Raw genomic sequence first — 27,058 nt, forward strand, 5'->3', positions numbered from 1 at the left:
TTGATTATTACTTGCCTGCCTGATTATTACCTGTCCGCCTGACTACTACCTGCCTGACTGATTATTACTTGCCTGCCTGATTATTACCTGTCTGCCTGACTTCTACCTGACTGCATGACAACAACCCACCTGCCTGATCATTACCTGTCTGCCTGACTACTACCTGTCTGCCTGGATACTAGTTGGCTGCCTGACTGACTATTACCTGCCTGCCTGATTATTACCTGTCTGCCTGACTGCTACCTGACTACATTATTACATTTCATTTAGCTGACACTTTTATCCAAAGCAACTTACAATAAGTGCATTCAACCATGAGGGTATAAACCCGGAACAACAAGAATCAAGAAAGTACTATTTCTTCAAGAAAGCCAAACTACAAAGTGCTATAAGTAAGTGCCATTTAGGTGCTACTAAATTGTTAGTTTAAACTTTTATTCAAGGTATAGTCGGAAGAGGTGTGTTTTTAGTTTGCGGCTGAAGATGTTTAGACTTTCTGCTGTCCTGATATCATTATGGAGCTCATTCCACCATTTAGGAGCCAGGACAGCAAACAGTCATGACTAGCTCGCAGTGAGGGAGCAACAAGCCGATTGGCAGATGCAGAGCGGAGTGAACGGGCTGGGGTGTAATGTTTGACCATGTCCTGGATGAAGACTGGACCCGATCCGTTCGCAGCACGGTACGCAAGTACTAATGTTTTGAAACGGATACGGGCAGCCACTGGTAACCAGTGAAGGGAGCGGAGGAGCGGAGTAGTGTGACTGAATTTAGGTTAAAGACCAGTCGAGCTGCTGCATTCTGGATGAGCTGCAGAGGTCGGATGGCACTACCAGGTAGACCTGCTAGGAGGGAGTAACAATAGTCTAAGCGTGAGATGACCAGAGCCTGGACCACACCCAGGTTCCTAGCAGTCTGGGTGGGGGCTAACACGGAGTTGTCAAAGGGAATAGTCAGGTCGTGGGTGGGAGAGTCTTTCCCTGGAAACTACTACCTGACTGGCTGACTATTACCTGCCTACCTGATTATTACCTGTCTGCCTGATTTCTACCTGTCTGCCTGACTACTACCTCTCTGTCTGACTACTAGCTGTTTGCCTGACTACTACCTGTCTGCCTGGATACTACCTGTCTGCCTGACTACTACCTGTCTGCCTGACTACTACCTGTCTGCCTGGATATTAGCTGTCTGTCTACTCGCTGTCTGTCTGACTATTACCTGTGATACATTCTTACGTTGCAGCTCAGTTGATTTGGATTAATGGAGAAGGGAGAGGGAAGATGGAGAATCAACTGAAAACACAAGTTTAAAAAGTAAGGTCAAATATAAATACTTAAAGTATTATACAATTGCATTAATAAGCTACTGTCGGAGCACTGGGTAGAGGAGCAGTGATCCTGAGTGAACATGGTGAGATTCAAATCAAAACAACGTCTGTTTGAAATAAGCAGCAATAAAAAATCCTAATAAATGTGTATTATACTGCCACATTATATAAGAAATCATACTTTACTTTTTACGTTATTTATTTACTTACTGAATATGTAATTTATATTATGAGTAATGCTTTGTGGAATCATATTTCTGCATGTCAGGAGTGTTGCAGGGTGATGATCAGTGATGTAGCTTGGATGATTTTTTCTTGTTTCTTAAATTTTTTTCAATAGACGCTCGCCCCCTGCTCTCTCTCGGCCCTTTTCCAACAAGGCAAGTCAACGGCCAGTTCAGAGCTGGTGCCCGTCTCGAACCAGCTCTTTGGCAATCGAAACACAAAGACTGGTTGGACTCTGGTAGCAACAGTTTGCTTGTTTATAGAACTGCTTACGTCAGAGGCCAGGGTGGGATTATTACTTCGTTTTTTTAAAAGCAGAGTTTGTGTCATGTGTAATCTGCAAAGAAGACTGAATATTTTTTGAATAAAACTGAAACGGCATTTTATTCACTTCTGTCCATCCTGGGAGAGGAATCCCCATTTGCAACTCTCTCTGATGTTTCTACATTTTTTCTGTATGCAAATTGTGATTTGTGAATATGGGCTACACAAATAAATTTGATTTGATGTGAAAAGAGAAGCTGTAGTTGGCTATTGTGGAGCTTGTGCTACTTTTGCAGGAAAATCAGACTTATATAGAGTGACGTTCATACAGCAAGAAAATGATGTGGCTCTATGGTGGCTCCAGCCTGTGGAAAAGCAAACTGGTTCAAGTTGAACCTCTGAACCGGCCGATAGCAGATAAGAGGGGTATCTGTTTCTCCTCTCAAGCCATGTCCTCTTCACTTTCACTCCCTCTTCTCTCAGTCTCCACATCCCCTCTTTTCTCATCATTGGAAACTGATTTAAGTAGAAGACATGGCGCTGTTCATTGTTTAAATATTGAAATTCATATTATACTTCCCAATTATTAAAATAAAAAAATACTACTGTAATTACTAAAAGGAAATACTTATAATAGCTGTGTTGTCAGCTATGACCCCCGTATTTACAGGTGTAGGGATGTATCGTGGTGCAGGAACTCTCCTCTTTTTGAGATGGTGGAAGCAGCAGCTGCTCTCTGCCCGGTCTTGCCGTTTGTTCTTGACAAACTGGTCTGTCTCAATAGGTGCACAGAGTGAATTTGATTGAGATCACATCGACTCAGCTTTGTCTTATCAGATATTGCCTAAATTTCACTTGTCAGAAGAGCAGCCAAACCTTTAAATTACCACATATCCCAAGGCATTTTCCCATACACAGCTAAAAAGGTGTGTCCAACAGTTTTTCTCTCTGATATGAGGGAGAGAGGGCACCCAAGAAACACTGAGGACACATTTGAGATCTGATCACTCAGAACACATTTGGAGATGGTCTATGTTACATGAGGCCACATTCTTTTAGCAGTGTGAACGTGAATGTGTCCTGGGCTACATTGAGGGACCTCCCTCTCAGCTGACATCTGCTGAACCGCTGCAGTTCATAAAACCGAGGGGTATCTTTACACTTCTCATTGGACCTCATTACTTATCTGCACCTTTGAATGTATTCAGTTTTGTATTGTATTTGACTTCTTTACAGTAATCTCTTTCTACCTTGCTTTTATTTTAATTTAACTATTGCAGTGCTGAGCTGACCGGTTTCTTTTGGCCAACACCTTTCATTGTACTGTTTACCAGGGCCGTGCAGAGACCTTTAGAGGGGCAGGTGCTCAAATTTCAAAAGGGGCACATGGAAAAAGGCTCATATGCCGACATAACTTAAAGCTACAATTTGATGTTGAGGGGGTTGCTGGAGAGGTTGCTGCTGTCAGAGGGCTGTATTGATCTGAGACTCTAGACCAGGGGTCTTCAACGTTTTTCAGGCCAAGGACCCCCAAACTGATGGAGAGATGTAGCAGGGACCCCTACTATATATATTGTATAACATTGTGTTTTATATTTAACTGGGCCTAGTGCCATGTATAAACATAGCTACCCTGTTGTGCATTCAATACTAAGCTATTCAAATAATACACAGTTTCATATATTGATGTTTTTATTTTAAACATGTGCAAGGTATAGGAGCTGCAATGTGTGCATTGCTGACTGAAAGATAATGTCTTCTGCCTCCATTTATCCGTTCGCTACAATATGTTGGATTCATGTCAATGTGTATTTAAAGACATTTAAATTTGTGGAAAAAACAATTGGTTGGAAAAAAAATTGTCTAATCAACCAAAAATTTTGCGACACCCCTGCAGTACCTCCGCAGGGGGGTAGTGCACCCCCTGTTGAAGACCTCTGCTCTAGACCAGGGGTCTTCAACGTTTTTCAGGCCAAGGACCCCCAAACTGATGGAGAGATGGACCAGGGACCCCCTACTATGTATATGTGTGCATTTCTGACTGAAAGATAACGTCTTCTGCCTCCATTTATCTGTTCGCTACAATATGTTGGATTCATGTTAATGTATATTTAAAGACATTTAAATTTGTGGGGGGAAAAAATTAAAATTAAAAAAATATTAAAAATTCTCTAATCAACCAAAAATTTCGCGACCCCCCTGCAGTACCCCCTGTGGAAGACCTCTGCTCTAGACATTAAAAGGAACACAGGAGAGATATTAGCTGATTAACAAGTTATGCGACCACGACAAGATGCAAACACTTGTAGATATTACTGTTGCTGCTGTTGAAATAATATTTTGTCATATTACAAATCTAATCCTGTTCTGAATTCATACTTTTATGATTAAATACATTTAAAAAAAGTATTGATAATTGGGAGGATGAGAAAATCACAGTTCAAATCCATTCACTTTAAGACTTATCATTTTTTATGACACACACACACACACACAGAGTGCAGCACCTAAGCCCCACGCAAACCTGGGGAAATCCCCGTAACTTTCTTTAAACCGGTGGACAGAAGTAAAATTCGCCCATGACAAAAGAAAGACATACAGAAACAAAACATCAGGCGTGTTTTCCTCAGAGAGTTGGCAGATGTCGCCTAACGTTACTTGTACAGGCTGAACACAGCGATATAAACCACAACCATGCATGTTCATTGTTAACTGCGTTCATGTAGAAATACACCAAATAATGTGCACACTGCTGAAAACCCCATTTACTGGCGTTGAAGTGTTTCGTCCCGCTGTCTCAGACGGCGCTGGGCGTCTGCAGTGTCCGCTCACAAAAAAAGGAAAATATGCTCCAGCACCTCACGCCCCTTTTTTTACCCTTTTTTTTAACCCTTTTTTAACTGCACAAGACAAATACAACTTGAAACTTAAACTTGTCATGGCGTCAGTTATATTTTATCCTGCAGAGGGCAGTATTACGCCTCGTAGTGTCTACGCTGCCAAATTACATGTGAAGAAGACATGTCACCGGAAGTAAATAACCTGAACTGTCATGGCAGCCCGCTTACTTTGTAAAATAAACGGTTAACAAGCATTTACGGGCAACATTGGTGTTTTGTGAATAGAAGAACTGTTTCTGATCAGCAGAACTTATTGAGACAACGTCACTAACTGTACCTGAGGAAGTGGCAGCGTTTCAACATGAGGACTGTTTTGATGGTGGCAGAGAAACCGTCCCTGGCTCAGTCCATCTCCAAAATCCTCTCTAAAGGTGAGTACGGGTTTCTAAAGGTGTAACCGGAGACGTCTTTATTCAGCACATAAAGACAACGCCAGGATAAAAGCAGCAGATGGAAGTATCGTTGTCATTTCGCTTTGTGGCAGAATACACTGCCTTCATTACCACAGCACATCGTGTCTGTGAACAGCCAGAAGATGGGAGCTGTATTAGTTATAGTCATGTGGGACAATAATGTAGATGTGAGCCGCTTTCCCATGTCAACATGCACCAAACCAGACAACTCTACATCAATACTTTCAAACGTTATATATTTATATATTTTTTATATATACTTATAATTTAATTAAACGTGTTAAAACGTAGCTGGTCTGCTCTCTGCACCACTGCAGTGTGTCTCGTTAGAGAATATCAGGATGAAGTCTGTACCCCTGCATTGACAAGCAGAATACTCCATATGGACACAGTGATACCAGTTAGTGTAAAATACCTTTATTTACATGTATATGTATTGAATGGTGACAGTTTTCAGTGTGCACTGGAAAACAAAAACAGTGAGTGATATGGACCATTTATCAGAAAACTACCATCTCTGTCTGATTTAAACACATATTCCTGTTGTTGACGTTAGAGCAGTCCGTCCTTTTTAGCTGTGCCTGGAGATAGCACATATACAAGCTATGGTGATGAGCTCAAACTCCAGAGAGTAGCTGGCCGTGGAGAAGCAGCTGGGGTTTTTCTTGAGGACGGGCATCCTCAGGGACACGGGGATAGTCTCTAGACCGAAAGCGTTGTCGAGGCCCCTGCAGGAGTGGCTGGTGTGGCAGCTGGCCTCATGGATGACCTGAGGCACCCGGTTCAAGTCGATGTTCTCCCTGATGAGAGATGAGGAGCAGGGGAGATCAGAGTCGTTCAGTGGTTTCTCCAGTTAACCTGGCAGACAAGCTGTCTTGTATAGTATAACTAGACTGTTTGTGGCTGAAGAAATCAAGTGATAGGCATCTAATAGGTTAATTAACCCTCTGGTCCATCAACTAACTTCTGCACTATGTAGCTCTGCCGTACAGAGAGATCTCATACTTATTAGACATCACACTATATTTGTGAAAATTATTTTGGCACATGAGAAGTAATATTTAATTTATATTTCAGTCTTGTCTACAGAATCAATCACTGTGAAAAGACCTTCAAAACAATAGTATTTTATGGTTTTCTAACCTTTGGTGGCTCAGGTAAGAAAAGTAAATGTTATGTTGAATGTGATCTCCTTTAAATCACATTGAGATAAGAAAAAGTCATAAAACGAGTTATGCTTGAGTGTATATAACAGTATATATATTTATACTAATATATACATTTGTTACAATATGCAAAACCACGTAAAGGTCTAGCACTGAAATGATTAGTCACCAATATCTCAGCCACTTGACAGAAAATGTATCGACTACCTCAACAACTTTAACAATTACTCAGCAATATCTCAAACAAAAATACCAAACATTAACTGGAACACCTCAGATGCTAGGATTTTGTCCTATAGTAAAGTGAGTGACATGAAGATGTCACATCGGATGGGATATTATTCAGTAATGAAGAAAATCTTGAGTTGCAGCCTGAAATAAAGTCTGACATCAGTGTATACCACACCATGACAGACAGATAAGGTTTGAACTGATGTTCAGTGCAGTGAACTGTGCTCTACGATTATGCTTGACATCATACAAAGAAAATTTCAGCTGCAGATTTACAACTTCTAAAATACTTTAGGTTTTCTGCTTCCAGCTTCTTAAATGTTTATTTTTACGTTTTGATTTGTCTTCTATGATAGTAGAAAACAAAACAGTTGACTGGAATTGTACTGACCAAATGTATCTATTGATTCATAAAATAATTGGCAAATGAGTTAATAATAAATAAAATATATCAACCCTTGTTTATACATGAACATGATGCGTTGCCCTTATTCTCCCTACTCAGTTGATACCTCTGCAAATTATTGAATCTCTCCACTATGCAAAGTGGAATCTGATGCTGGGCAGCCACAATTGATTATTTTCATTACTGAATAATCTGTCGTTTATTATTTTCTTCAATTATTCAGTTAATTGTTTAGTCTATAAAATACCAGAAAGTAGTGAATTTGTCAAAATGTCTTCTTCTTATTATTTTATATAAAACGGAAAACAACAGCAAATTTCAACATTTAAGAAGCTGGAAATAGTGACGTTTTTTGGCATTTCTTGAAAAATAAATATAAATTCATATAATATAAAATGATTAATTGTTAAACTCCCAGTTCTTAATGTTACTAAACTATCTAAATCTCAAGTTTTGTCAGATGAACGGTGCAAAATCAAAATATCTTGAATTTGAAATGACTATAAGAAAATCAGTCAACAGATTTGAGAAGCCAGGTTAGCATTTAAAAAAATCATATAATCTATTCATCCACTGGCCCTTTCTGCACTGATCGCTTCTGTTGAGGATATTTTTTGGGTTGTAGGTTAATTACAAGCGATGCGTGGCCACGTGCACTCACACATAGCTCCAGGTTGCGATGCTGCGCTCGTTGATGTGGCTGGGCAGGTTGACAAGCTGGCTGTAGTAGTCCTGCAGGCTGTACGTGCAGAAGGATTCGTCCACACACTGATTGCCTAGTGGGATAGCTGGACACTGGTGGAGGGCCAGCAGGCACAGCAGAAAGACGCGCAGCAGCTAGAAACAAAGAAAACGTTGACTGATTTCTCTGCATCAGCTGCCTGGAGATGTCTAGTGTTTGTCTTATTGGCCTTTTACAGAGTTGTGCACATTTAAACATGTGCCTGTTTTCTTCCTTTATTAGGTCATAGGCAGATAACATGGACTGGCAGGTGTTTCATTCTGTATTTACAGAGTTTTTTGTTGCTCCCCAAATTGTACAGTGAGCTGACTTAGAATTTCTGGTATGATTTGTGATTTTGATTTCTGTTGATCTTGTTTATTTACTCTTTGATAAAACAATTCCTCATGGTAAATAAATCTGTATTTATTTAGCACTTTTCTAGTCTTGATGATCCATGTGTTGCGTGACCAAGATAACTTGATTGCTCTTGCTACATCCATCTTGTGCATCTTCAGGAGCACTGTAATAAAGCAACACTGGACTAAAAATGAAGAAAAAGAGTATGATTGTATCCAAATTTGATCCCTTTTGTATCGTCCTTACAGCAATTGACTTATCTTAATTTGTTTTGCTGTGGGGAACGTCCATCAGTCCTTTATGCGGGTCCTGACAAAAAAATCGGAACAACCATTGGGTTGCTATGGTGATCCCCTAACTTTTTATCTAGTGACCTACTCAGCTCAAAGTACAATTTTGTACAGTACTTCAAAAACTGATCAACCAGTTACATTTAATATGAAATTCCATCTTTTTTGTAAAAACACCCTTCTAACTCAGACTGCTGAAATCTCACATCAGCTTCCACTGGACTGTTTATTATAGTGCTGAGAAGTGACCTCACCGTTCACTGTGAACGGAAAGAACGATTACAGCTAACAATAATCTTTTTCAATGTGCATTAAGTTGTATGTAACCCACTTGGAAATTGTGGAAAACAATTTGTTTATGACACAATTTTTTAAAATAAATACAAATTTAGTTACAAAAAAAGAAAGGTTTCAGTCATCGTCAACATCAATATAACGCCAGATGTCTTACCTGCAGCTGTTCCATGTTTGAAGTTTATGAGGTGAGGAACGTGTGATGGAGCTTCTGTTCTTTTCCTTGAGGAACTTTTGGTTTGTCTAACACCCATCTCTGATCCTGCTTTTATAGATATGCACTGTATTTTTTGCAGTAGCTACTGTCCGACAGTAGTGACGTTTGTGTGTGTGTATGTTTGTGTGTGTGCTTGTGTTGGGTGGGGGTCACTCTGGTTCCCATCACAATAGTTTGTGTCCATGTTCCTGTCATTAGCATTCAGCCTTGAGACAATCATTTCATTCAGAGAGGACATTAGCATGTAGCATTGAGCCAATGTAACTCCCTCTCTTACCGGAAAAGATAAATGACTACTGCCCTGACTCGCTTGCCACCGCTCTGACGTTCTTAAAGTCCACTTCTGACTCATTGCCATTATGTAAAGTTTTTAAGTGTTTCAAAGTTTCCGCAAGATCCACTGATTTGATAATCCCAAATAAATATAACTATATAACTAGCTCACTTTCCTTGGAAACTGACAGCATAACTTTGAAATCCCATTATTGATGGTTCAGAATTAACTCGATATAATAATTGTCTGTAGGATAAATTAATTGTTGGTTGGAGTGTGAACAGTATTAAGTCTATCTGCTATTGATCAATTTGTGTTCATTATATTAAAACAACTTTAGTAGGCTACAAACAATTGCATTTGAATGATCTTGATGTCCTGTAAATGACTAAAAATGATTCTATAGGCTGATTAATACATCATCTGTTCTCGTTGGCTTTTAGGAAGTTGTACAAGTCGCAAGGGGCTCAATGGAGCATGCTCAGTGCACGAATACACCGGCAGCTTCCAGGGCCAGAGCGTACGCTTTAAGATGACTTCTGTTTGTGGACATGTGATGAGTCTGGATTTCATCGGTTGGTATCTTTTACTTTAGATCTTGCTCACTGTCTAACACACACTTACACACACCTCATCATATATTATTCAGTTATCTGTAACTGCATTAGGAAATAAAAAATCATCGGTACATTCCTTAATAGGATTTCATCTTAAACTGTCAACTTCTTCATTAGACTCCTCATTATGTCTTGCTTTATACAAAAACTAGGAAAGACATTTACACTTTGATTTGTATTTATTTGGGTTTCAACCACTTCAGTTTGATTTTAATTTCTTGGATTTACTAAGTTGTTTTACTGCTTGGTCCTTTTTTTGTCTAAAGGAAAGTACAACAATTGGGACAAGGTGGACCCGGCAGAACTCTTCAGCACAGCTCCCACGGAAAGGAAGGAGGCCAACCCTAAACTCAACATGGTCAAGTTCCTTCAGGTACATTTTTAGAGGTTGACCCAGTAATTAGGTTTCAGAAGACATCATGTTGCTTTCTGTGTGACCTGGAGGTCAGTGTATCATGCCTTGTTTTTTTTCAATACTCTTTTCTGTTGTCATGTCAGGTTGAAGGTAGAGGCTGTGACTATGTGGTTTTATGGCTGGACTGTGATAAAGAAGGCGAGAACATCTGTTTTGAGGTAATTCAGACCCCATCAACATCTGACAATTTAATCTGTTTTCACTCCCGGGTCAAGATACTCTGCAATACAGGTTTTACCCGTGTGAACGTGGTGATTTCTTCGTCTTCGTCTTTTTGGCAGTCTGGACGCTGGCCGCTGTACTTTTTCTGCAAAATGTTATGATGCGCAATGAACAAGTAGAATAAAAGAAGCTACAGTGCTCTGTAAGTCTGAGGGAAGCTGCAGAGTTGCTGATAATTATCTGTATCTTCATCAGTATTAGCGGCTCCTGTCACATTACACATAGTCATTGTGCAGCTTTATTTACAACCAGTCCAGTAGTAATGTAAACTAGTGGTGACAGCTTCTCTGGTTTGTCTACACCCTGAATAACAGTGATGTACCAGTTTTACCCTACATCACAGCTTAGTGTCACAAATGGAACTGAGCACGCATGAACCAAACCTAGCTGTGATGTTGTAGTTGCATGAGAGACTTGTACCTACCAAGCCATAGAGGCCAGAGCAGTGTTTTTTCCCCCTCGTTAGGAAGCACAAGTAAAATTACTCTTTAGGGGACTAAAATCCTGGATCACGTGAGGAGCGGTTTCTGTTCCTGCAAACAGTTAGACTTTTCTACTGCTCAATTATCATTTATTTTGCCTCTAAGGTACTGGATGCCATCCAGCCAGTGATGAACAAGGGGAGTTCCATGGATCAGAGTGTTTACCGCGCCAAATTCAGCTCCATTACCGACACTGACATCTGGAATGCCATGAACTGCCTCGGAGAGCCCAACCGCAACGAGGCGCTGTCAGTGGATGCTCGACAGGAGCTGGACCTGCGCATTGGCTGTGCATTCACCCGGTACACTGCTCTCTCCAGCCACATACAACAGCCTAGAAATTTGATGCTTGGCTTTTATTCAAATTCCCCAAAGGTTTAGCAATATATGTTTATCTTTCTAAGACTTTTCACCAATTTGGAGGGGATCCTGTTGGCTACATCTGACAATTATGGTCTGTCCCTTTTCAAATAGTTTTTTTTAATTTTAATACTTTATTTTTAAATTGAAATTTTGGCTTTAGTGAATAGTTTGAACTAGAAATAAACTGACAAAGGAAATTCTGAGGCTAAGAGAGATGGCCTGATTCCCTTTGTCGTATATTTAAAGGGGACATAGCATGCAAATTCCACTTTGTTAGTGCTTCTACAGGTTAATGTGGGTATCTGGCATGTCTACCAACCCAAAAACTCTGGGAAAAAAACACTCGCGCGTTTTGTTATGGTTCCTCTAAGTCAGAAACGTCATGCTTGAGTGACTCGATTGAGCTTCCTGGGTTTTGTGTCGTAACAAGGCACTGGAAGTCTCCCTACATGGCCTTGGCCCACCCCCCACCTCATCCCCCCCGTCCCCCCACACTCGTTACGCCGGGTTTACACCGGACGCAGCGAGGCTGCGAGGCAGCGCAGCGCCGTTCCCAAGCGCGCAGCCTCCTGGCTGTTCACACGGGACAAGCATTTCTCCGCTGGTCAGCCCGCGATTCACTCACATGTGGCATTTGTCTGGATCGTTGGGACTGGGAGGCTGCAGCAGCTGCTCGGGCGCGACCGCTTGCTCTCCCATGCGTGAGCTGGAATTTGTGTCAACACCACACAGCCAGCAGTGTGGAAGACTTCCGCAGTGTTCAGCACTACTGTAACACTGGCACAAACACACAGAGCCCCCCCCCCACTCGTTACGCCGGGTTTACACCGGATGCGGAAGCGCCGCTGCGAGGCAGCGCAGCGCCGTTCTCAAGCGCGCAGCCGCCTGGCTGTTCACACGGGACGTGCATTTCTCCGCGCTGGTCAGCCCCATAGACTGTTTATATAAGGTCAGCCCGCGATTCTGCTTTCTCCGCTTGTTGTTGTACCCGTTGAATGTCGGGGTTCGGGGGTAAATGATGGTCTTCATAGCCCCCCCCCCCTCTCTTTCTCTCTCTGTCTGTCTGCTTGTGTGCTTGTAGTGGATGGGCAGAGGGGGACATTTAATTATGTGATTGGGAAAATTAAAACTCCAGGACAACAGAAGGGGAATACAAAGTATGGGATGCATATTTGATAATTTATATCATATAAAATATGTAATTTATATTGTTTAAAATCATGGGGGGAGAGGGGGGGGGGGAGGGCTGTTTTAGACAGGGTAAAAAGGGTGCTGTTTTAAATGATCCTTGTGGTATTTTGACCAAAGTATGTTACAGACATTTCATTAAGACCCCAAGGAACCATATCAACTTGTGGTAAAATGGGCATGCTATGTCCCCTTTAAGCAGCAGTGATGTTGAAGATGATGATGAAGGAATCTCCGCGGACACCGTTCTTGTTTGTATAATAAGGTTTATTACACAGAAGTTACAGGTCAGGACAGGTACCTAGGTATACCCGGAGACGTTCTCGGCCAATGAAGAAGTCTACCTCGCCGGTGCCGGACAAGCCTTCATATAGGGAAGTTGTTTCCGCCCAGGAAATAAGATAAAATGACATCATACATAGGGGCCTCTAATACAAAACATGCTTCCTACTTAAAGATGGAAACCCCTCTATCTACTTCCTACTTAAAGATGGAAATCCCTCTATCTAACAGGTCAAAGAGAGTTTCTCTAGGTCAAAGAGAACTTAACGAGTATCATATCGAATAATAATTAGATTCATCTGAGAGTCAGGAAACGAGGGGCCCCCTAACCATGAACATGTCATTAACGAGGGGCCCCCTAATCATGAACATGTCATTAACAATCTATGTTAGCTGAATATACCACACCTTTCAAGACATTGAATGCCAGTACCTTATTCATTTCACTGATTATTACTTTGTACATTTCAGGGGAAAATATATTATATTCACAGAATCAGCTGGTATTAGATTGAATTCGTGATACAGAGGTTGAAACATAACCACAGAGTGGCGTAAATTTTTAAATGCAGTTATGATGTAAGAAAGATGCGGGGTCACTCACTATTCAAAGTGTAATTGCACCCTCATACAAAGTTCTTGGTCCATGTAGTCAGAACTGCCGATTTAATGAAAATAATAATTGGATTCATTAGATTCTTTTAGCTTATAAAACCATCCAAAAACGACTGCCTGACAACTGTGGGTCAAATATTTTTCAGGTTCCAGACCAAGTATTTTCAGGGCAAATACGGTAATCTAGACTCTTCCTTGATCTCATTCGGACCATGCCAGACCCCCACCCTCGGCTTCTGTGTGGAACGCCATGACAAGATCCAGTCCTTTAGACCAGAGACTTACTGGATCCTCCAGGCAAAGGTAAATCTCCACGCTCACTCTCCTTGATGCCGTGTCAACGATCCTTTGCTGCAGTGCTATAGTGACAGACATGCTCTGTGTTCACAGGTGTTCAAAGGAAAGGATAACCCACTGATGCTGGACTGGAACAGGGTGAGGGTCTTCGACAGGGATGTTGGTCAGATGTTTGTCAATCTGGCTAAGACATCGAGGGAGGCCAAGGTAATAGCAAAAGCCTAATAACGCCTAGTTTACTCTGTGCTAACTGTGGTCGCTATTATCAAGTGTATTAACATGTACTGTATGTCATCTAGAGTGACAGTAATACAGCAAATTTTTTTTATGTGATTTGAATGATTTAAATGATACAGAACCTCCTGTAATAAGTTATGAGTAAACGAGTTGTAACCAACCTTCAACATAACAGTGTTTTTTTTATAGTCCTGAGGAATCATGATGATTTGATCGTATAGACCGGATTGTCTGATTTATATTAACTCACCTAACTTCCACCTTACCTCAGTCAGCTTGTTTTTTCCATTTTACCTGTAAGATGAGATCTTTTTCTGATCAAACCTGACCTCTGATGTAAGCTGTTTAATACGTCTCCTATTACAGGTGGAGTCGGTGAGTAAGAAAGAGAAGGCCAAGCAGAGACCCCAGGCCTTGAACACAGTGGAGATGTTGCGAGTGGCCAGCTCTGCTTTAGGTACATTTACATCAACATAAGCAGCATTTCGTTTGTGAATATTATTATATATATTATATTATATATTAGTGATTATGTAGTGACCGAGCCCGACAGGTGTTTAGATTTTTCCGTCCGAAACCGGCTCGACGCATCGGGTAGTCACATTTAACAGCCGGTCACATCACAGAGTCTTATCACATTATGAGAAGAGAGTTGTTCACTTCACTCTTAAAGAACTTGCAACAGAAGAGTGAGGCTGCTCGCAGTGAAATCTAATGTTACAGATCTCACTCAATAAACACTGAACTGATTTTGAGCTAACACACATTTTTTTTGTTAAATGTCCAGTGTAATCGATTGCACCTGTGTTATCATGAGTTTATTACACGGTGGGAAAGAGTTGTAAAAACATGGAGTAGCAGGCAGCTGGTAGTAACAGCAGGAGAAATGTTAGTAATCTCTGGCCATAGCTAACAAATGCTAACATCCACTCTGGCCACATTGCATGTTTTTTTACACTGGTATTTTTGAGTATATTTACAATACATTACAATATTGATAATATATACATATATATTTTGTCAATATAAAACTTGGGGAAATTACTATAGTTGGTGTATCAGTTATTTTTGAACATTTACAGCACATTTCAACAATACAGCGATAATACTGATAACCGTTATAATTTTGTTCACGATAATACTGATAACAAAATGTTCACACTGTTTCATCTCTAATGTTATGTGATGTAAATAATGTAAATATTCTGTTGACATGCTGTCACTGGTCTAGTTTAAAATCTAGAAATACTTCACAGGGAACTGAGAAGCAGCAACTAGGAAATGATGAGCATTTACAACATAATGTTTTAATTTCAAGTTTGGATATATGGTTTAGATCATTGATTCATGGTTTTTCGAGTTATATGTGAATAGAGTTAAAGGACAAGGCTGACTTTATAATATATTTTCTCCAAATCCCATTAAAGGAACTGAAAAGACCCAAACCAACAATGTGCTTGTCTGTTTCACAATTCTGTCTGACTGATTCAGTCTGTGGCCTTCAGCCCCAAGTCCACTGGTTCCTAATGAAGACATAAATATTTAAAAGGACTGCACACATTCATTAGTTCATGGCTCAGTATTTTTTTTCAGTATTAGTATTTTTTGAAAACATCACTGAAACAGTAGGAAGTGGTGGTGGTGCATTTGTTGGAAAATCTTGTAGCGGCTCAGTAATTTTATAGTGGGTATTTGGGGCAACTACTTTGGGGCAGGATTTATTAAAATTTATTTAAAAAGTGTTTGTACAACATTGATGCAGCAGAGCAGAGCTCTTTGGTACACACACAGTTATTTTAACTCATTGCTGGTTTTAGTCTTTACAAGATAAAGTATATCACCAGCCTTATCCTTAAATATAAATCAGGACTTTGTCCTTACTAGAATTGAAAATATAGAAGTTGAAGTTAATGGACAAATTGAACAGGAAAAACTCAAATATTACGAACTTAAAATAATTATAGACTTCATTCAAGATCACTGTACTTTCTAATCTCAGAAACATGCAACTCAACTGCCAGTTCTTAGCTTTGCGACTATGTAAGAAAACGAGAAAATATTCATGAGGTTTTTTTTTACCCCAGGCTTCGGTCCCCAGCATACCATGCAGATTGCGGAGCGACTGTATACACAGGGCTACATCAGCTACCCACGTACTGAGACGACCCACTACCCAGAGAACTTCGATCTGAAAGGAACACTGAAGCAGCAGGCCAACAATCCCTATTGGGCAGAAGAGGTGAGGGTCACTGTGGGTTCAGGGATGCATTGAACGTCAGCCGTGTGTGCATACAAAAATGTTTTCATTTTATTCATGCTCATGAGCCGGAAGTGAACACACAAGAATTTGTTTATAAAAACACGTTTCCCATCTCAGGTGAAGGCTCTGCTTTCAACTGGACTGAACCGACCCAGGAAAGGATCTGATGCAGGAGACCATCCACCCATCACTCCGATGCGTGCTGCCTCCGAGGGGGAACTGGGTGGGTCATGCAACTCATTACATAATTGATTATAGTAATTGATCATGAATATCGACTCTTAGAGTGAAAGAGAGTATAGGGAGAGAGGGTAAGACATCATCTGTCAAAGCAGCTCTTCTCTACGGAGCCCCTCTGGTGACATTTGGAAAAAACAATTGCCTGGCCACGAAATAATAACGCATGGGAACAAGATAATAAGTTGTGGCCCTGAGTTATGGATCTGCTCTGTAATAAGACCTGGTGAATAGAACTTGGGAGCCTCTTGGATGAGAGATGAACCGTTTCACTTAATCACATGATGTAGCTTCTATAATGGGCTTGAGGCCACACTGGTGGAAATGTTTGCAATTAACAATAAAAAGTTAGTGGCCAAGCAATATTGTTTTTCCCCTAGTGTAACTAGAGGGGTAATTGTCTTATGATTGATGGAATAGATATATTGTTAGTGAATGACAGCATGATTTTTATGACTTTTTTACATTGATCACTTAACTTGATTTACTCAATTTACAAATATCTCTTTTACCTCTGCGTGTCTATCCCTGCAGATAATTTTTTATTTTTTTGTCCAGATTTCTGCCTCCTAACCCTGCCCTAACCCTAACCCCCCCCATGAAATTTAGTTTGTCTTGATGTGTCCAATAAAATTCAGCAGCAATTTCAATGTCACCATATCCTAACTAAAACAGTGTCCCTATCAACCAAGTAAAGATTTTTGCTGCTCCTCACTTTGACAGACATATTTTCACTCTTAACCTCTAACCCAGGGACCCTTTCTCTTCTGCTCCTCCACAGGCAGTGATGGCTGGCGGCTGTACGAGTACATCACACGGCATTTCATTGCCACAATCAGTCAGGACTGCAAGTACCTACAGACCACAATAGACTTCAGCATTGGCCCAGAGGCCTTCTCATGTACTGGCAAAACCCTGATCTCACCAGGTACACACTGCTGACACTTTGCAGATTTATAGCTCCAATGCTAACAATGATTTTAGATATAGTAAGGACTATAGTATGGTATATATAGTAAAGTGATTAAATCATCACACATGTATCTCTGTTTAATTTGTTTAGTGTATTTTCTCTTAGCTTTTGAGTAGTTGCTTGTCTGACTGCTGCTGCTACTACTGCTACTAGTAATAATGTGTTCTTAAATAACATTTCAAAACAATAATCCAATATACCCCAACATACATTTTTTCTATTTTACCTAAAACCTGATTATTTTAGCATAATCTGATCATTCCACCTATGCAAACTTCATGAACTAGTGCACTGCCTGTTCTAAACCTACTGGTTTGGAATGGGCTGTTTGCTTGCCATGCTGCACAAAGAGCTAAACTGAAGAATCAGTTGTCATAAACGCACGATTGTGGTGATGGACAATGTCACTTACGTTGATGAGGCCCAGTCACCTGTTAATTCAAAGTGTATTCATGTCGAACGTATGTGAACTCGTGTCCAAATTGCACCACATTCGACACTGTGCTTCCTTGGGTCATTAACAAAACACACACCAAGATATACGTTCCATTCGTTCCATTGCAACTCTGAAACACACATTTCTTCCCTGAAACAATATGTGATGCCCCAGTTAAATTGATGTAGTTGATTAATTGATTTAACAGTTTTCCGGATGTTTGCAGGTGACTGATTTACACATTAGTCAGGTTTCCTTAAATTTTATTGATGCAAGTCTATTAAATCAATAGTTTAAAATGTGCTAGTTAGGAAGAACCTTGTGCACAAATGCACAGGATTGATAACAACTTAGTCCTTGCTAAGTGTATTTTTGATTGATTCCCAGGTTACACAACAGTGATGCCTTGGCTGGGCATCCCGCTAGAAGAGACCTTGCCAGAATGTGAGCGTGGAGACACTTTCACAGTAGATGAGATCAAGCTGGTGGAAAAGCAGACCAGCCCCCCGGAATATCTGACTGAGGCCGAACTCATCACACTCATGGAGAAACATGGCGTTGGTATACCTCAGTACTGCCTATTGGATAAACAGCTATTAATGTCTTATAACTGAAAGTATAAGAAAGGAAACAGACTGGGCAAAGTGTTGAACTCATGTTGCGAAGTGTTAATACAATTTGAATGAGGGTTGAAAACATGAGTATAGGAATTGTCCCCAGTGCCCTCTCATCCATATAGCTGAGGTTCTATGTTCAGTCTTAACCTTGGACTCAGAGGTTGGGAAGATAATCTCACCACTGGTCCACTGATTTCTATTGATCATCAATCATGAATGAATCATGAATCATAATAATGAACTGATGTCAGTCAGTTTCTTGGCCACCCATACTAATTATATCAAGTTTTTTGGGACTTTTATGGTTTAAATTATTGAAACTGTGAACTCACCTCTTGTTACTGTTCTTTATTAATCTCTATATTTCAAAGAGGACTTGCATCAGAGCATTAATCTGTGAAGGAATAACGATAATACCAGGAGAACAGTTTTACAGTTTCTGCCTCTCGCCTCCAGGTACTGATGCCAGCATCCCTGTCCACATCAACAACATCTGCCAGAGGAACTATGTCACAATAGAGAATGGACGCAAGTTGAAGCCAACAAACTTGGGCATTGTCCTGGTTCATGGCTACTACAAGATAGGTCATTTGCCTTTTATTATTGTGCATTCTCCTACATCTATTAGAGATTGCTAGATGCTAATCCATTGCAGGTTTTTTAAATAATGCTGAATCATCTTTGAAAACTGTGTGTTTTACAGATGCAGAGCTGGTTTTACCCACTATACGCAGCGCAGTAGAGAAGCAACTGAACCTTATTGCACAAGGTAAAGCCAACTTCCAACAAGTCCTTCAGCATACACTGGATATCTTCAAGAGGAAGTTTCACTACTTTGTGGATTCTATCACTGGTACGTTCAACGCAGCTCTGTCAATGTCTGCAAACATTTTAGTTTTTTTTTTATTACACCTGACATAAACAAGCCTTGGCTCTGACATTATACTGTAGGCTGCTGCAATGTAGCTACGAAAGGGTTACTGTGTTAAAGGAAGTACCATGTGTTGACCTTAAGAATGGGGATTGGCTGCTTATGTTTTCCATTTGTTTCTGATGCTGGTGGACTTTGTTGAATTTGAAGACAAAATTAATCAGTCAAATTTTATTTGTGTAACCCATATTCATGAATCAAGATTTGCCACATAGTGCTTAACATGGTACAACCCAGCCCTTAACTGTCAACAAGAGTGTGGAAAAACTACCCCAAAATACCTGTTAACAAGGAAAAAATGTAGAAACCTCAGAGATGGTTGCAAGTAAGGGGATCTCTCACCCAGGACAGACAGAAGTGTGATAGATGTCACGTGTAACGGAGCACATGAACAAAGTAACAATATTTATAACATTGATGAGAAAACACTGACAAAGATGAAGGGAGCAATAATGACAATGACAATTTTAATGATTGATCTATTGCAAATAATGTTAGTATATGTGATTATATATATATTGTATATCAAAGCAATGTAGTTGTAATCATAATCCACAATCAGCTGTCACCACCATTAATGATGTGGTTGCATCCGCGATCCTGGATCTACAATGATAATGCACATTAATTTGATGAAGAGGAAGAGGAGGAAAGATGAGCTCCATGTGTCCCCTGACAATCTAGTCCTACAGCAGCCTAACTAAGAGCTGGTCCAAGACAGACCTGAACCAGCTCTGACTATAAGCCTAATCAGAAAGAAGGGTTCTAAGCCTACTCTTAAACATAGTATGAGAAGTTGTAGACTATTTTCTTTTTAAGTATCCTCTAATTAAGCAATTACATTGCAAACCCTCTGCTCACAGCTCTTTATGAATCAATGAACATAAAGCATAGCCACTGCACAGTGGTCATCTCAGTCTTAGTAATGATGCATGTGGAAATGTTTATAGTGGATATACCGTGCATACTGTAACACATCCATTGCTTAAATTTAATTTAGCTGAACCCCAGTGAGCTAAACTACCTTGCTGTCGTCAATTCAGTTGTTTCCCACAGTGTTCTGCACTTGACTATGCATCGAACTCGTAGACGTAATGAATGTATATGAATGAATATTAAGCTAAGTAGTTCATCATGTAAGTCATACATCTTTATATTATTATATTATTATTATGGTATCTGTTGACTCTTGTGCAACTCCATCTCACAGTGTATGTCTTTGTTTTAAAGGTATGGATGAGTTGATGGAGGTCTCCTTTTCCCCCATTGCTGCCTCAGGGAAGCCACTGTCCCGCTGTGGCAAGTGCCACCGCTTCATGAAGTACATCCAGGTCAGCAGAACAGTCTAAAGTACAGTTAGAATTTAAACAGTCTATATTTCAGATTTGATCATCAGCAAGTCTACATCATGACATCATGACGGCCGGGCATCTTCATCCACTGTGCCCTGGTTCTGTGCGTTGGCAGCAACAGCATGACACTGGCCAAGTCGAGGACATGTTTAATATTTGTTGCTGCTCTCTTCTTCAATAGATGGCAATATGGGGATAAGCCAAATCTGCAATGCGATGTTGGCATCTAATAGTATGTATTAGATGCATTACAACAGCCACTTTACTTTTATTTTTATTGTTATTATGCGACATTCTCTTAACATTCTTACAAAAGCTGCTTTTATTTTTTAAATAAAAAAAAAAAAGAAGCAGTTTGTATGAACAGATGTCACGTGTCATAGAGAAACACAAGCGTGTTTAAACTGTTCCCATGACAGAATCTGCTCTGAATATTGTTTTACTTCATTTATTCAGATCAGTGTTGATTATTATTCAACAAACCAAAGTTGATGAGATTGCAAACTATTTACCATTTACAAGGTTCATCTGAAATGCTTCTCTGTGAAATGTGACCTCCTACTTTTCTGTGAACAACTTACTCTCGCAGGCGTCTGGCTTTGTCAAACTCGTGGGCAATTTTCAGTGCAGTGCCGTTGAGTCTCGTACTGTACGTGACCGCTCCTCTGCCGTCGCTTCAAACTCACTCGCTCAAATGATCAGGACTGTTTGACCATTTCTGGGGACACGTGTAGTTGTTTTTTAATGAACTATTCTTTTTTCTGTTTTTTCAGGCACACAGGCTCAATTTTTTTTTGTTTACATTTTTGAAGATATTGATCTCTGTTTCCTGTGAGACATGTTTGAATTTATTTCAGAAGGTAGAATACATTTTACATTACAACAGCCATCAGGCTCTGGCTGAGGGGTAGAGCGGTCGTCCTCCAACCTGAAGGTCGGCAGTTCGATCCCCAGTCTTCCCCATCTACATGCCGAAGTGTCCTTGGGCAAGATGCACTGTGTTAATGGGTGAATGTAAAAACTGTACTGTAAAGAGCTTTGAGTGGTCATCAAGATTATTTAATAGAGCTAAGTGCTCTAAAAGCCAAAGCGGCGTCATTTTCTATAGCCACCATACAGGAATCATAATTTCCCCAATGTCCCATGTAAACACCATATCCTGAATGTGATCAATACCAGGATAAGCTTCACAACTGGGATACTAGTGCCCATGAAATCGAGTCCTAGGGGCAACCAGCCCAGGGGCCTCATTCATAAAACAGTGTGTAGGATTCATACTAATAGCGTACGTGCACGCAAAAGCCAAAATTGGCGTAAACAAAAACTGTCAGAATGTGAGGGAACTTATTGTATCAACTGTTTGTAATTTAGTCATCCAAAACTGCAAGATTATTAAATTCAGAGCAGCTGTCATGTTCCTAATCTATAAAATTGATCAGAATTATTATTATATGCTTGTGTTTCTACTGGAATGGTTCTGTTCCGTTGGGTTGATCTTTGTAAGACTGGACTCAGTTCAGCACAAAGATCACAGATCACAGATCTATAGAATCTATATCAGCTGAATAGTCATCGCTGAACCCTCGTTTCCTCCTTATCCTTCCATTCGCGTGCATCCATCACGCAGCATCACGCCTGAGTGTCACCACAGTATTTATATATTTAGAGCAATCGGACGGATTACTTCACACATCAGTGCATCTTAACCTCCACTCTTGGATATTATTTGGAAATAGAAGTTTGAGTAGTTTTTCTTTATTTTTAGTGAGTCATCTCCAGTGCGCTCTGTGCGCCTGATGGCACAGTCACGTTCATTGCAGCGATGTTACACACACTCGTCCTGTATGATACACGCACAGTGTTAGAAGATATTATTAAAAGCTATTAATGACTCAGCTCTGCAACTCCGCTGTTAAATGGCATCTGAACGTAATTTGCTGTAAATTGTTTTATATCTTTTTCAATTGAAGGTTCTTATGGAACAGTTATGTCGTGTGAGCACAACTAAAGCTGTTGGTTTTAATGTAAATGATGAAGTGGATCAATAATATGCTTCAGTTACATTACATGTCATTTGGGAGACGCTTTTATCCAAAGCGACTTATATTATTGCATTCATCATCTATGAAGGGCCATTTAGGGGTTCAGTATCTTGCCCAAAGACACTTCGGCATGCAGATGGGGAAGACTGAGGATTGAACCTTCTGGTTGGAGGACAACCACTCTACCCCTCAGCCACAACCGCCCTCTAGTTCGCCAGTTCACCACCTCATGTCGGCATCGTCATTTTCCCATCTCCAAAATGTTCGTACGCATTGGGCCAGAGTTTGCGTGGAAGTGCACACATTCTCCCGTCAAGTTTGTTTTTATAAATCCCAACGTTTGCGTGAGAAGAGATGTATGCAATTTTTAGGTCCCGTTTTGTGCGAACGCAACGGTTATAAATGAGGCCCCTGGTCAGAAGACCTCAGTGCCTGGTGATATAAGGTAGAAGCAGGTCTAAGATGTACATAGGTTCCCGACCATGCAGTGAGAACAAGAACTGTAAAAATAATCCTGAACTTAATTGGAAGTCAATGTGAGGAACATAGGATAGGTGTGATGTGGGTCATTTTCCTGGTTATCTCCCCACTTGCTACTGCATATCCTTGTGACCAGTCAAAGTCACACAGTGTCCCAACTCGGTTAGCCCTTGTGGTTTGCATTGTCACTTAGTGATTTTGTCCTGCACTTTGTGGAACAGTGAATATTCATTCTTAATTTTCTTATTTAATAAAGAATTGTTTTTCCTAATTCTTAATTTTCCTTTTAAATAATTCACTGTTTATAATCACGTAGTAATTAAAATATGCAATAGTTTAATCAGTTTGTATTAAAGTATAGTGGCCTGAGAATGTACCAGTTTCACCAAATTTGGGCTTTTACGGCCAAATGCTTTCTCCGGGGAAGGCACTTTATCCCTCTTGCTGGTTGCTTCATTTCCTTTTGGAAAGCCCTGGGAGGGATCATTAAGGCACCATTTATTGTCCTTTCCGAACCACATAATGTTGAGCTCTGGCCTTCAAAGTTCAGCTGACATACTTAATTACCAATTTCACCTGATGGAAGAACCACTTTTGAATTCATGAATAAACCATGAGGCTGCAGATCTAAGTCATTGCCATTCAATCTGAATATGTGTGTAATAGGTTACGTGTGATTGTTAAGTGCCGTGTTCTAGTGGAAACCACAAGGTAGGCCTTCTATCAAGTCCTCTGGGAGGCACGTCAGACGAGGAACTATGTACGTCAGTGTCGGTCCTGAAAGTGTACATATAAAATTCAGCACATGTAACTACTGATATTTGCATAATGGTTTCACATGCTTAATGTTAAATTACACATACAGTGGCTTTTGAAACTATGCAGAACTCTTCACTTTTAGCACCCTTTTAAGTATTAAAGGTCAGTGAATGGAATATATCTACTTCTTTGGCCCTTCTGTTTACAATCAATAACCCATAATGCCTTTGGAAACACATGCTTGCACATGCATATATTGTTACCATCTATATGTCAGTGATGACTCGTGACCTTTTCATATCACTTGACACTTGGTAAATGGTGTCGATTGATTTTTAGGGTGGTGGCAGCAGCATGAACGTAGAGGATATCTCCTGTATTGGGGCCATGCATGCTGAACTGCATTATGAACATTTCAGTTATTAAAGGATTAACAAACTCTTTTCTTATCATTGTTTAGGTTTTGAGAAAGGTGTTCAATGTTTTTAGGACAATCTGATATCTACTGACATTGACTGAGTATTCCTTTATAACCAAGTCGACAGTAGAGAATTGACATCAACTCTGGGATGATATTTAAGAAAGGTCATCCACTAGATTTGAAACAGTGACATTGCAGTCTACAGTCAACACTTCAATTTTCATGAAATCTAAAATCACATTTGGGATTTTTGTAAAAAAAGAATTGCATCCTGTTCTGTTTTTAATGATGTACTAGTCATTCACAGTGGAAACACAACATAGAACCAGTGTTGAAAGACTTCAGGTTTCAGATAAAGTCTTTCAACGTGCAAATATAGCTTCACCATCAATCACAAACAAATTAAAATGACAGCCCCCTGTGACCACAGTACCGGAAACTGGTTAGATGAAGACTGTCCAGAATGTTTGACACAAAGTGAAAAATTGTTTCATCACATCTGATCCTAAAATGTCTCTGCAGGCCAAGCCCAGCAGGCTCCACTGCTCCCACTGTGATGAGACATACAGTCTTCCACAGAATGGAGCCATCAAGCTGTACAAGGAGCTCCGCTGTCCACTGGATGAATTTGAGCTGGTGCTGTGGACCTCTGGGCCCCGGGGCAAGAGCTACCCACTATGCCCTTACTGCTACAGCAACCCGCCTTTCAGGGACATGAAAAAAGGTAGAAAAGAAACCTGTATCTTAAGTCAGTCATTCTTGTTGTTGTGAAACCTCCTAGCCCTAAGTCATAATTACATGTATTCATTTGTTTTATTTAATTTTTTCCAAAAGGCTTACAAGGACTTTTTAACAGTTTCAGGCTGTCAACTACATCTTTGAGATTTTTTGGGGGACTGTACAAAAGTTGGTGTATGAATCACAGTTTGTCACATACTAACACTCTACTATTAGGTGAATATATACAATCTCCCGAGTAACCCCACATGGGGTGGTATGTCTTACTCAAGTCCGGCTCCTCTACCAGAAGCCTGGGAGTTTGAGGATTCTGCACAGCATCTTAGCTGTTCCTAGGGCTGCGCTCTTCTAAACAGACACTTCATTTGTCCTTGGGATCTGCTGAAGCCACTCTCCCAGTTTTGGTGTCACAGCCCCTAATGCTCCTACTAACACAGGGATCACTTTGGATTTCACCATCCACATCTGTTCTAGTTATTCTTTCAGCACGTGGTACTTCTCGATCCTCTCATGCTTCATTGTTCTGATGTTACTGTCAGCTGGGATTGCCACATCTATCACTACTGCCCTCTTCTGTTCTCTGTCCACCACCACTATGTCCAGTTGGTTAACCAGCAGCAGTTTGTCAGTCTGGAATCTGAACTCACACAGGATCTTAGCTCTGTTGCTCTCAACCACCTTTGGTGGTACATCCCAACGGGACTTGTGTACCTTCATACTCAGCACAGATGATCCTGTACACTATCCCAGTTAATCATGAATACGTGAAAACACAACAATTGTGGCCACAAACCAAATGCAAACCTTTTTCTTGTAAATCTGACCATTAGTCCTTTGTAATCTTCATACGTCTTTTTAATACCTGTTTTTCTCAGGTATGGGATGTAATGAGTGTACTCATCCGTCCTGTCAGCACTCTCTCAACTCTTTGGGCATTGGACAGTGTGTGGAGTGTGATACTGGGGTTTTGGTGCTGGATCCCACCTCTGGACCAAAATGGAAGATGGCCTGTAATAAATGCAACGTGGTGGTCCACTTCTTTGAACATGCACACAGAGTGCAGGTAAGAATAGTCCTACATCTTTTCATGAAAATCATATTTACATAGCCTAACTTCACATATAAATGTATATAGTTTACCAGCCAAGAAAAGCAGACACAAACATACAAACATCTGATTTCTCTGATAAATGCTCCTTTAGCCAGTACTGATGCACTAAATTTAAGTAAATTATATTTTTCCTTGTGTTTGTAATAATCAGTTCCATGTTAATGTATCACTTGAATGGGTATCAGTGAAGGGATATTTAACGTCTGTTAAATCACTTACATGCAGGACACACCCAGATTTTGTTACTCCTGTCTCTTCTGAAAGTGTCCACAGTTCTCATTTTTTCCAACATTTGGAACGCAGTCTAGGAGATTCAGTTATTAAAAGCTATTTTTAAAACTCAATTGTGGTCTGATTTGAACTCAGCTCTTTAACGTTTCATCATCGTATTTATTATGCCTTTTATCAACTTTAACAGTTTCTCTTGATCCTGTGTGCTTATTTCTTTCCTTAGGTTGCTCAGGAGAGCTGTGATGCCTGTGAGGCCTCTCTGGTTGCAGTTGACTTCAACAAGACTCGCACTCCACTTCCTGCCGGTGAGACCCAACACACAGGCTGCGTTTTCTGCGATCCAGTTTTCCAGGATCTGGTGGAGCTCAAACATGCCACCATGAGGTACCGGGGTGGTGGTGCGAGAAGAGGAGGACGAGGACGAGGCCGGGGACGCCGTGGCAATCCCAAAAAACCTAAGGACAAAATGGCTGCCTTGGCTGCTTACTTTGTATGATGTCAATGTGTACTGTGTCCTTTATTTGCTTGGCACAGTATGAAAGAGTACATGCCAGTAAGTAGAGCTCTTTTTTCACTTATGTTTAATTACAATGAAGTAAACTATACATTAAAACGTTTTCTGTTAGTGTGTTTGTTCACCACTATAATTCAGTTCACCAATAAA

General features: G+C 40.4%; 1 protein-coding gene across 1 annotated transcript; it reads left to right on the plus strand.

Annotated features, from left to right (window-relative positions):
* The first annotated feature begins 4,834 nt into the window (after positions 1–4,834).
* Positions 4,835–27,019, plus strand: top3b (DNA topoisomerase III beta). The gene is made up of 18 exons (XM_034595749.1): positions 4,835–5,087; positions 9,532–9,663; positions 9,972–10,078; positions 10,204–10,278; positions 10,930–11,126; positions 13,419–13,575; positions 13,663–13,776; positions 14,173–14,263; positions 15,891–16,045; positions 16,184–16,289; positions 17,085–17,231; positions 18,100–18,273; positions 18,786–18,914; positions 19,033–19,182; positions 20,491–20,591; positions 24,837–25,038; positions 25,928–26,115; positions 26,618–27,019. The coding sequence occupies exons 1-18, from the start codon at positions 5,018–5,020 to the stop codon at positions 26,888–26,890; spliced, it is 2,568 nt and encodes an 855-aa protein (XP_034451640.1). The 5' UTR covers positions 4,835–5,017; the 3' UTR covers positions 26,891–27,019.
* The last annotated feature ends 39 nt before the right edge of the window (positions 27,020–27,058 follow it).

The sequence above is a fragment of the Hippoglossus hippoglossus genome, chromosome 9, assembly GCF_009819705.1.
Source record: "Hippoglossus hippoglossus isolate fHipHip1 chromosome 9, fHipHip1.pri, whole genome shotgun sequence".
Taxonomy (NCBI): Eukaryota; Metazoa; Chordata; class Actinopteri; order Pleuronectiformes; family Pleuronectidae; genus Hippoglossus; species Hippoglossus hippoglossus.

Excerpts from the sequence above, each read along its gene's own strand:
- top3b (XM_034595749.1), top strand. The coding sequence starts at position 5,018 with ATGAGGACTGTTTTGATGGTGGCAGAGAAACCGTCCCTGGCTCAGTCC. Across the intron at positions 13,576-13,662 it reads ACTGGATCCTCCAGGCAAAG|GTGTTCAAAGGAAAGGATAA; the intron begins GTAAATCTCCAC and ends CTGTGTTCACAG. Across the intron at positions 14,264-15,890 it reads AGTGGCCAGCTCTGCTTTAG|GCTTCGGTCCCCAGCATACC; the intron begins GTACATTTACAT and ends TTTTTACCCCAG.